The following is a 10365-nucleotide window of genomic DNA, read 5'->3' as shown; positions in this document are numbered from 1 at the left end:
CTCCACATTTAGAAAAAAGAACTGCAGATTCTGAATGTAGATTGAACCATACTGTTTCTACGTCTTGGCTGTTTTTTCTCTTTTGTGAGGTTTTCCCCTTTTGTTCTGCTTCTTCTTTCACAATATGACTAATGTAGAAATATGTTTAATGTGATTATACATATATCAGATTGCTTTCCTTCTTGGGGGAGGGGAGAGGGAAGGGAGAGTGGGAGAAAAATCTGGGACCAAAAATCTTATGAAAACAAATGTTGAAAACTATCTTTACATGTAACTGGAAAATAATAAAAAAAACTTTTATGATAAAAAAAAGAAATGTCAGTCTCTCATTTCCACCTGCCTCCTGGATTTTTCCTCAGCTAAAACTCAACAAGTCCCAGATGAGTTCATTATCCTTGCCCTAAACAATTTTCTCCCTCTGATGTCATTATTTCTGTCCATGGCACCAATACTAACCTAGTGTCTCACATTAAAGACCAAACCAAACCCTGGGGCTTGCCTTTGGCTCTTTCTTCTCCCTACATCTCATATACAGTTTTAACCACCTGAGTAACAGGATATAGAAATCCCAGGACCATCCTGATGGTTATATATTCCATACATTATCTGCTTAATAGAAACAACAAGCTCTTTGTGGTTCTCGTGGAACTGGCAATATCCATCTCCTATCTCCACCTCCACACAGTCACACCCTGTGTAGCAGTGATTGTCCATGTGGATTTGTTGAATTAGTCTCTTGATTCAGCCCCATCCACTGGAAGACACTGCTTTTTTGCTTGCTGAATTTTGATAGGCCCCCATCATGTGAGCTTGGTATAATGGAAAAGGGTTACATGCATGATTTATAACTAAAGGAGCAAAAGGAATAAAATAAAATATCTTTCAAACAACCACCTGATGAGCTGCATTCCTAGAATGAACTGGTCCAGGCTATAGGTGGGTCCAAACCACACAAGTTACAGGGACATTTTTCAAGTGCTTAGACTCAGATTGCCACATCAGCTTCTCCTCTGGAGGCTGCCAAGCATTCCTAATCATACTCCACTTGCAGCCTCTCAGAGCATCAGTGTCTAATCATTTGAGGGAGCTGAGGATCCAGGACACTGATTCATCTTCTGTACTGCTTTTCCTCACTCATTACTCTGTTTCTGGCTGAGATCTCAGTTCCAACCTTGCACCTGTTCCCCCAAAGGCTGACTCATCAACTGGGCTGAATACAACTTTTGAGTCAAACCTTGAGACTTATTCATCACTTCTCAAGGGCAAAACTAAGCCATTCATCTCGTTTGTCCTTGAACTCTCCTCAATCATGCTGGTTGTGTCCTACATCATTTCTATGCCAGGTCCATTCATTATTTTCTTACCTATCTCAACAGTAGAAGCTCAGTAGGCATGTCCATCTTCTGCAGATTTATGACATATCCCACTCACTCTCTTCTCCTTCCTTGACCCCATGGAAGAGAACAAGAGTATCCCACAATCAGTTACTAACTCTTAGAGATGCCACCTCTGTAACATCTCTCAGACCCTTCTCCTCCCCACCCCTTCACCCTCCACTCCCATTGCTTCCACTTTAGTGGGGACCCTCAAAAGCATTCACTTGGGTGATAGCAGCAATCTCCTAACTGGGTTTCTTTAATCCCCAACCCTGCCATCCATCTTTCATGCCTGACCAGATTAACCTCATGTATAGATGAAGTTCTATGATAGAGTTCTTTACTCAAAACCCAATTGCCCAAGTTCAAATCCCTTTGTTTAACTTTCAAAGCCTTCCTCAGTTGGACATGTCACTGTGTTTCAGCCTCACCTTCTGTGGAGTGGAGGCTAATTGAGGCTGAAATTTAGAATAAACTTGGTAACAGAGAACTAGACTGTTCTCTGCTCTGGGACCCGCTACCTCTTTTGTATTTGTTCATGATCCATCTCCTCTGTCTGGAATGCCCTCCTTTTCTTCATCAGTTGAATTTCTAAACATTCTTCTTTTCTTTTCTTTTTGCAGGGCAATAAGGGTTAAGTGACTTGTCCAGGGTCGCACAGCTAGTGTCAAGTGTCTGAGGCCAGATTTGAACTCAGGTCCTCCTGAATCCAGGGCCAGTGCTTTATCCACTGTGCCACCTAGCTGCCCTCTAAACATTCTTTGAAGCCCAATTCAAATGCCTTCACCTCCAGGAAGCCTGCCATCCTCCCCCTTCAATCTCACTCAGCACTTTGTTTTGTAACTTTAACACATTTGCCATTGAAAGCTGACCCCTCCTTTTCAGGGCAGCCCTTCAGGATCTTGGAGACAAGGCTCCTGTCCCTCCTCAAGTCTACTCTTCCAGCTAACTGTTCCTTGGTTGTTCTGATGATTTCTATAGGGTGTGGTGTCTAGTCCCCTCTGCCTCACCCTCCCCTCTTTGGTGCCCTTCTCCCTCCTCCTCGCACCCTCCTGATTCCTCCTCCTCCCTGATCCCTGCTTGAGAGAAGAGAGTATGAGAAGGGGTTGGATCTGAGAAGTGTGTGTATGTGTGTGTGTGTGGAGGGGTGGGGCTTGCATTGTTCCAGGACTCAGTCTTAAGTCTATGGGGCTCAGGAAGGGAGGACCTATAATGATGGACTTTCAGGGCCCAATCTACCTTGGGAGGAAGAGGAGGAGGAGGAGAAGGTGGGGAGGAGATGGGGGGAGGAGGAGGAAGAGGAGGAAGAGAAGGAGGGGGGGAAGGAGGAGGAGGAGGAGAGGTAGATGACTGTGGGAAGGGGAGCAGATTCTTTAGGTTTCAGGAAATACAACTTCCTTGAAGGCAGGGTCCCCAGTTCCCTCTGGGCCCCATGGACTAATGGCCCCAAGAGGAAGCAGCAGGTTGACAGCCAGGGCCCACAGACAGACAGCGATCCGCTGATGAGCTGGAGAGACACATAGATCTGTTCAGGCATCAACAGAGAAGGAGAAGGATACAGGGGCTGACAGGTAAGAGCAGCCATGGACCACATAGAACTGCCACGGAAGTCTACTGTTCAGCGTGGTAGATCAGTAGGCCAGCAAGCAATTGTGCTTTCTCCCACACAAAGCGGCCTGTGGGAGTCACAGAACAGTCGATGGGATCCATGGATCTGCTTGAAAGAGAACTCAAAGATGTGACCTGTAGGTCACTCATTCATAGACTGAGAGACCCTCCCAATCGATGGGGGCAGGGGTTATTAGACAAAGATGAAGAGCTGGACACAAATCAATGGCCACTAAGGAATAGGAATGAGTGTATACGTGGGCTCTGATAGAGCTGGATCTATGCAGTCATTAGCAGACAGGCAGAGGCAGAGGGGCCTCAGACTTTGGTGAGGCCAAGAAGGATGGCAGTAATCAAAGGCCTGGACACAGCTTCCTTTTGTAGACAGGACCATTGCTGCCACATTTCCCTGCAGACCAGCTTCACTGGGGCTGATGGATGAAGATGGCAATGGATGGGCTATATGTGTATGGATGGGACAGTGTGCTGGTACCTCTGAGAGTGTCTCTCTGTGCACAGAAGGGTTGGACTGTGTATCTGTATGGGTTTAGCTCCTTCCCAGCCTCTGAAGGTCACCTCCTCCAGGAAGCCTCCCAGGATCTTTACTTGTTTGTAACTGTCCTCCCCCTGGGATCTCAGGCTCACTCTATGTCCTCTACTCTGATAGACACCCCCCCCCCACATATATGTATATGTATGCTATAACAGCAGTCAATCTAGTTTTCTCTGCTGATGTCATAAGATAAGAGGATTTGGAACCAGGCAGGACCTTGACTATCAAGTTTTTGTGCCCATTCTCTGTATTTCTTTCCCTCCATCCTCCCTAGGCCTTTAAGCAGAGGAAGGGGTAAGGTCATGTGAGAGGTCTGGCTTTGTTGAGACCCAGAGAGAGACAGCTAGTAAATAACAAAGTTAGAATTCACACCCAGGCCTGCTGGTTCCCAAATAGTTCTAAACCACTAGTCCCCGTGGTCCCCTTGTTTTCTCTCTGGGCTTGCCAGTACACTTCACCCATCACCCCCAAAAGGCCCTTGGAGGGTCCTAAGGTGGGCTCTGTCCAGTGACTTGCTCTTGGTTGAAGTGCAGCTGGTCTGCCCCACAGGGTAACCCCTTAGGAAGTGGAAAGCTCCTGAGGTAGGTTCAGCTGCACTCCCTCTGCCCCAGATGTATAGCTGGCTCCCACTGTGCCCTCAGACTCCATAGTGAAGAGGCGGCAGGCCCGGGGACCCCCTTCAGGGCCAGGGCTAGAGCGGCGGGAGGAGGCAGGGGATGGAACAGGGCTCAGCTGCACAGCTGTTGTGTCTTGGACTGTGTGCTCACTGGTCTCCATCTCAAATGTGGCACGGCCTGCCCGACCAGGGCCTGGCCTATTGCCCGCCTTGGCATGGCGAGTGCCAGGAGCAGGGGGCCGACGGCTACAGATGCAGCAGGCACCGAAGAAACCTAGAGCCAGGACAAGCAGAACTGGCCCAATGATGATGGGTGGGTTGTAGCCGGGCAGGAAGGTGGCAAAGGCCCCCACCAGGGTGATGTTGATGCCTGCGAGCATAATGCAGAGGCCACAGGCGCAGCAAAGTGCAGGGGAGGGGAGGCCAGCTGGGCGAGCTTTCCTCAGGGTGCTGGGGGCCTGACTTCCCAAGCTCTTCTCCCCCGTCATGGTCCTGGGGCTGCCAGTCAGACATCAAGGCTCTTCCTGCCCTTTCAAGTCCAGGGACTGGGCTGCTCCTGCAGGGAGAGAGGGACAGTGATAGGCTCTCACACAAACTAGAGCTGGTAAGACCCTCAGAGACCATCTTCATCTGAGCTTCCTAAACATCATGGATGCCTTTGGTTTTGTTTTGTTTTGTTTGTTTGTTTGTTTGGTGAGGCAATTGGGGTTAAGTGACTTGCCCAGGGTCACACAGCTAGTAAGTGTTAAGTGTCTGAGGCTGGATTTGAACTCAGGTCCTCCTGACTCCAGGGCTGGTGCTCTATCCACTACACCACCTAGCTACCCCCCATGGATGCCTTTGGCAGCACAGCAAAGCCTATTCTCAGCATAACTTTTTTTGGGGTAGTATCTGTTCCTGTTTTTAAATTTTAATTGAATTTTATTTTAATTTTATTTTTCCACAATTACATGTAAAGATTATTTTTGAGTTCCACATTTTTCTCCCACCCTCCCTTCCCTCCCCCTTCCTGAGGCCAGCAAGCAATTTGATATAGGTTATTCAGCATAACATTTTTTAGATGCATAAAATAGAATATCTACTATTAGGGAGGAAACCAATTATATTGAAATAGTTATCAACATATTTTTGAAAAGTTCATGAACTGTAGGTTTAAAAACTCTTGATCTAGACCAAACTCCTCCCTTTACAGAGAAGGAAGGGCCCAGAGAGGAGGAATGGACTTCCCCAAGGTCACACAGCTAGTAAATCTAATGAGGAGAATGGTTGATGAGAGCCCAGTCACAGGAGCATGTGTGTTTGGTGGATATGATGTCAGAGGGTTCTGGCCCTCTACTTCAGAGACTATTCTGGTATTTGGGGACTTTTTTTGGGGGGGAGGGGTCTAGTTACTGGGTGGATAGGGATCTTCTACTTGGGTTGGCTGATGAGCTAGAACTGTGAATATACACCAAAGACATCTGCTTTCTACACCTCAGAGAGTCATCCTTATGCCTTTGTAGTTGGTAGGAAGGAAGAGAACATGAGTTCATATTGGCCCAGCAGCCAATCCTCTTCACCACACAAAGTAAGCAGACAAGACACTTTCATTGAATAGTTGCTCATGCTCTGAAGAAGATAGCTGGGCCTGTTGCCACACACTTCCAGAAGCAGTGTCACCAAGTTACATAAACTTCTGGGATTATGCCCCTATTTTTCACCTGCCCCCTTACATAAGTAAGTAAATAATGAAAACAATGCCCACAAGTTGTTGTTTTTTAAACTTAGGGAGCAGGGCAGCTAGGTGGTGCAGTAGATAGAGCAGCAGCCCTGGAGTCAGGAGGACCTGAGTTCAAATCTGGCCTCAGACACTTAACACTTACTAGCTGTGTGACCCTGGGCAAGTCACTTAACCCCAATTGCCTCACCGAAAAACAAAAAACAAAACAAAACAAAACAAAACAAAACAAAACAAAACAAAAAACTTAGGGAGCAACTAGGTGGCACAGTGGATAGAGCAGCAGCCCTGGAGTCAGGAGGACCTGAGTTCAAATCCAGCCTCAGACACTTGACACTTACTAGCTGTGTGACTCTGGGCAAGTCACTTAACCCTCATTGCTCTGCAAAAATAAATAAATAAATAAATAAATAAATAAATAAATAAATAAATAAATAAATAAATAAATAAATAAATAAATAAATAAATAAATAAATAAATACATCTGTCTGGTACTGGTACTTAAAAAAACTTAGAGAAATGCTTGGGGAATAAACAGATTTTATCACTTTATTAAGTAATGATAAAGGTTGTTGATAACAGGGATATACCATCAGATTTGTTGAAAGTGTCTAAAGTGGTTAACTCAGAATAAAGCCTAGGAAAAAACTAAGTTACAAGAATAGAATTAAAAATCTCTTCACGGGCAACAGTCACATAAATTCAGCTAACAACAAACATATCAACAAAAAGAAGGTCAAGAAATGATTGGATGGTACAAATTTGTTGGTGGGAATAGGCATGTATGATAGATATTCAGGACTAGATCTACCTGAATTACCAGAGATTTCAGAAGGATTAGCTTTAAGGAATCCCAATTTGCTAAGCAATGTAGATTATATGAGGAGATGGGAGAGACTGTGTTTTAGACTGCAGAGTGTAAAAATAGAGTACCTCCTGAATACCTACAAACACATGAACTGATGACTAGAATTATATCTCCTATACTTATCTTTCTTTCTTTCTTTCTTTCCTTCCTTCCTTCCTTCCTTCTATCTTTCTTTCTTTCTTTCTTTCTAGTATAAACTTTATTGGATGCTTTAGCATTTACATTGGTTACATGAGGAGCCAAACTCTTTGCTTCTGTTGCTCCATCCAGGAAGGACAGCAAGGGTTGGTCTGCTGAAGGAAACAACCAAATAAAACTCTTCCTCAGTCTGTGGTGGAAGCCAGGCTCCCAGGCCCAGAAACACGGGCTGCTTTCCTCCCAGGGCTATCTGCCCCCACCTTTGGTGTGGTGGACACAGTGAAGCAGCTTTATTCTTTTTCTCTCTCCCCTCCTTCCACCCCAACAAGTTACCATTGTTCTGAGTGAAACATCTCATCGACTGAGTGATCAACACAGACCTGAGTGATGAGAGACAAGGAGGAAAGAGGAGAGCCCTAAGTACATGGTGGAGCCCTTGAGGAGAGCTGACTCCGCAAGGTTGAGGTGAATTGCTCCACTGCATAGAGGTTTGGGGATCTAAGTTGTGCTTCCTGTATCACTAAGTCCTGGGGAAATCCATGCCCCTCCCCTTAGTCTCTGGATTACAAAATCACATTGCAGAGAGCAGTCTGTTGGGCATTGACTTTAGCGTCTGATTTGATTGGTTGCTTGTTTTCTCAAACCTAGCTTTTAAAAAAAAGTCACATGAGGAGGTGGTTTACTCCGTGGGGTTAGGGTAGGGATGGGGGGGGGGTTGACTGGGATCCTTTCTGGAGGGTACCAGGGTTACGGGCTTCTCCTTCACATGAAGCACCAGGCCATCAGCCCAGAAGTCAGGGCCACAACAGCAGCGAGGATGACTTGAAGATTGGGGGGGCCTCAAAACGCCTGTGACACTTTGGAAGGGACAAGCACTACTCTCTTGGGCACCTTTACCTTCTTCTTCTTTTTTCTTTTTCTTTTTTTTTTTTTTTGGCGGGGCAATAAGGATTAAGTGACTTGCCCAGGGTCACACAGCTAGTGTCAAGTGTCTGAGACCAGATTTGAACTCAGGTCCTCCTGAATCCAGGGCCAGTGCTGTATCCACTGCGCCACCTAGCTGTCCCACCTTTACCTTCTTGAGCATCAGAGTAGGGGCACTTGCGCAATCTCCCCTCCGGTCATGTACTAGGAGCCCTCCATCCTGGGATTCTTTGGCCATCAAAGAGCTGACCTTGTCCAGTTCACTGAAAATCTGCACTTTGTACTCGAAGGCCCTATTAGCCTCCTCGACAATTTTCTCCTTGGCCTTCAGATCCAGGTCCAGGGCATTCATCCTGGCCCGATAAAAGCTGGGCATTGTCTACATTCTCAAACACATAAAACTGGGTCCCTTCTCCTGGGCTGGGCAGCTCCAGGACCCGCTGAGCCACCTTCTTCAGTGCCTGGCCCCCAGAGAGGTCCCCCATGTACCGCGTATAGGCACAGACCACAAGGAGCTACGGCTCACGCTGCCCCTCATCATGGATTCGGTCTACTTAGCGCTGGGTGGCTTCCGTGTTCTTCACTTGCTCCCTCCAGTCCTCCCTTCCAGGATCCAATGTAAAATCCTCTATTTGCATTCAAAGCCCTTTGTGACCTAGCCCCCAATTTCCTTTCCAGTCTCTTTATGCCTTGCCACTGCCCTCCTCAGATCCCATGGACACTTCTATCTAGTGACCCTGGCTTCCTTGCTATTTCTTGAATGATATCCTCCATCTCTTGGCTCTAGGCACTTTCTCTGACTGTCCCTCATACCTGGAATGGTCTCCCTCCTCATCTTTACCTCCTGGCTTCCTTCAAGCCTCAGCTAAAATCCTACCTTCTACAGGAAGACTTTCCCAATCCCCCTTCATGATAGTACCTTCTCTAGCTAGTGCTAGCTGACTATCTCTTTATCCTGTCTATATTTTGACTGTACATAGTTGTTTGCATGTTGTCTCTCCCATTAGACTGGGAGCCCCTTGGAGGCAGGGACTATCCCTTGCCTTTCTTTGTATCCCCTGTTCTTAATCCAGGTATCAATCATTTTTCAGTCATGTAAGCCCATTTGGAGGTTTCTTAGCAAAGCTACTGGAGTGGTTGGTCATTTCCTTCTCCAGCTTATTTTACAGATCAGGTAACTGAGGCAAATGGGGTTAAATGACTTTCCCAGGGAAAGCAAGGGAGTGTCTGAGGCCAGATTTGAACTCAGGTCTTCCTGACTCTATGCTTGGTGCTCTAGTCACTGTGCTACCTACTTTCCCTCGGCCCAGGTAGGCATTTAGTAAATGTTTGTTGACTGACTGGCTATGTGACTTTGGGCACATCACTCAATCTTTCAGTTACCTAGACAACTAAGACAACAAATTGCAAAGAGAGTGATTTGATCAGCTGCATTGACTGAGGAAATTCTTTACCAGGAGCTCTGTCTATTGATGAACCCTGCCCCCCCCCACCTCCCCAGGTGTATATATATTTTATATCTGCCTTTACCTTTTCATTCTAGTAACTCCTTGAGCATAGGGACAATCTATCCTTTTGTCTCTGAATCATTCCTGCTCATTTTAGTGCCCAGCACCTCAGAGGTAGTGTTTGAATCTAGATTTTTCTGATTACAAATCTAGTGCTCTGGGCAGCTAGAGAAATGGCAAGGTTTTCCTTTTATACTTTTTCTAAGCCTTTTCCTTCTGAAACCTGCTCTCTCTTTCTCTTATGACCGACCACCTGTCTGTCTCTACACATTCCAGACCACAAAAGCATTTTTGGAGGTTTATTGATGCAATGGTGTGCCCCAGTGAGACTTCAAAAAACCAAAAGGTCAAGAGGAATAAAAAAGACAGAAGCATTGAAATGTAAAGTGAAGAACTGCAGATCCAAAAGAAACGATCCACACCTTAGAAAGAATCTGAAGCTTGAATAGCTCAATTGCCTATAAAGAAGCCAGAAAAGACAATGAAGTCACCTCTGAGTCACAGGCTGCATTCATGCTTTCCCCCTGGACGCTCACTGCCATCAAATTTCAAAGGCAGGCTGAGAAGTGTAACTGGTTGAATCAAAAATGATCATCATAAGTTTAGGAAGAGTCCTGGGCTAATAATGGCCTCAAAGCAAGAAGTATTGTCGAGGGGAAGCTAGCTCTCTCCCACCTCCTGCTTGGAGGTAATAAACCCAAGAGCTACCATTTTAGAGATTCTCTTAAAGAGAAGAGGCTTCTGACAATGCTAAATTGATTCATTGCCCTGGCTGGAAGAGCAGGAGAGCACCTGAAAAGAGCACTCTAGTTGAAGAGAGCACAGTGACACTCAGCCAAGACAGTAGCTGTAGGTGGTTGAGAGAATGTATCACAGCTGCCTATCAGCTGCCCATGGAATCTATCAGATCAACTCAATAGTTAGACTTGGAATCAGGAAGGCTTGAGTTCAAATTCAGTCTCAGACACTTACTAGTTGTATGAACATGGGCAAGTCTCAAACTTTTGTTTGCCTCAGTTTCCTCATTTGTAAAATGGAAATAGTGATGTTGTGAGGA

General features: G+C 46.0%; 1 protein-coding gene and 1 pseudogene across 1 annotated transcript; both read right to left on the bottom strand.

The window, feature by feature from the left end:
• Nucleotides 1-243: 243 nt before the first annotated feature.
• On the bottom strand, nt 244-4687 carry TMEM275 (transmembrane protein 275). The gene has a single exon (XM_044005476.1). It carries the CDS (start codon nt 4639-4641, stop codon nt 4096-4098), a length of 546 nt encoding a protein of 181 aa, XP_043861411.1. The 5' UTR covers nt 4642-4687; the 3' UTR covers nt 244-4095.
• Nucleotides 4688-7638: 2951 nt separating this feature from the next.
• LOC122754553 lies at nt 7639-8438 on the bottom strand (annotated as a pseudogene).
• Nucleotides 8439-10365: the final 1927 nt, after the last annotated feature.

The sequence above is a fragment of the Dromiciops gliroides genome, chromosome 4 (assembly GCF_019393635.1).
Source record: "Dromiciops gliroides isolate mDroGli1 chromosome 4, mDroGli1.pri, whole genome shotgun sequence".
Classification (NCBI taxonomy): Eukaryota; Metazoa; Chordata; class Mammalia; order Microbiotheria; family Microbiotheriidae; genus Dromiciops; species Dromiciops gliroides.
Note: the sequence above shows the minus strand (reverse complement) of the source record. Positions and strands in the feature narration are given on the sequence as shown.

Coding starts and splice junctions, on each gene's coding strand:
- TMEM275 (XM_044005476.1), bottom strand. CDS start 4,641: ATGACGGGGGAGAAGAGCTTGGGAAGTCAGGCCCCCAGCACCCTGAGG.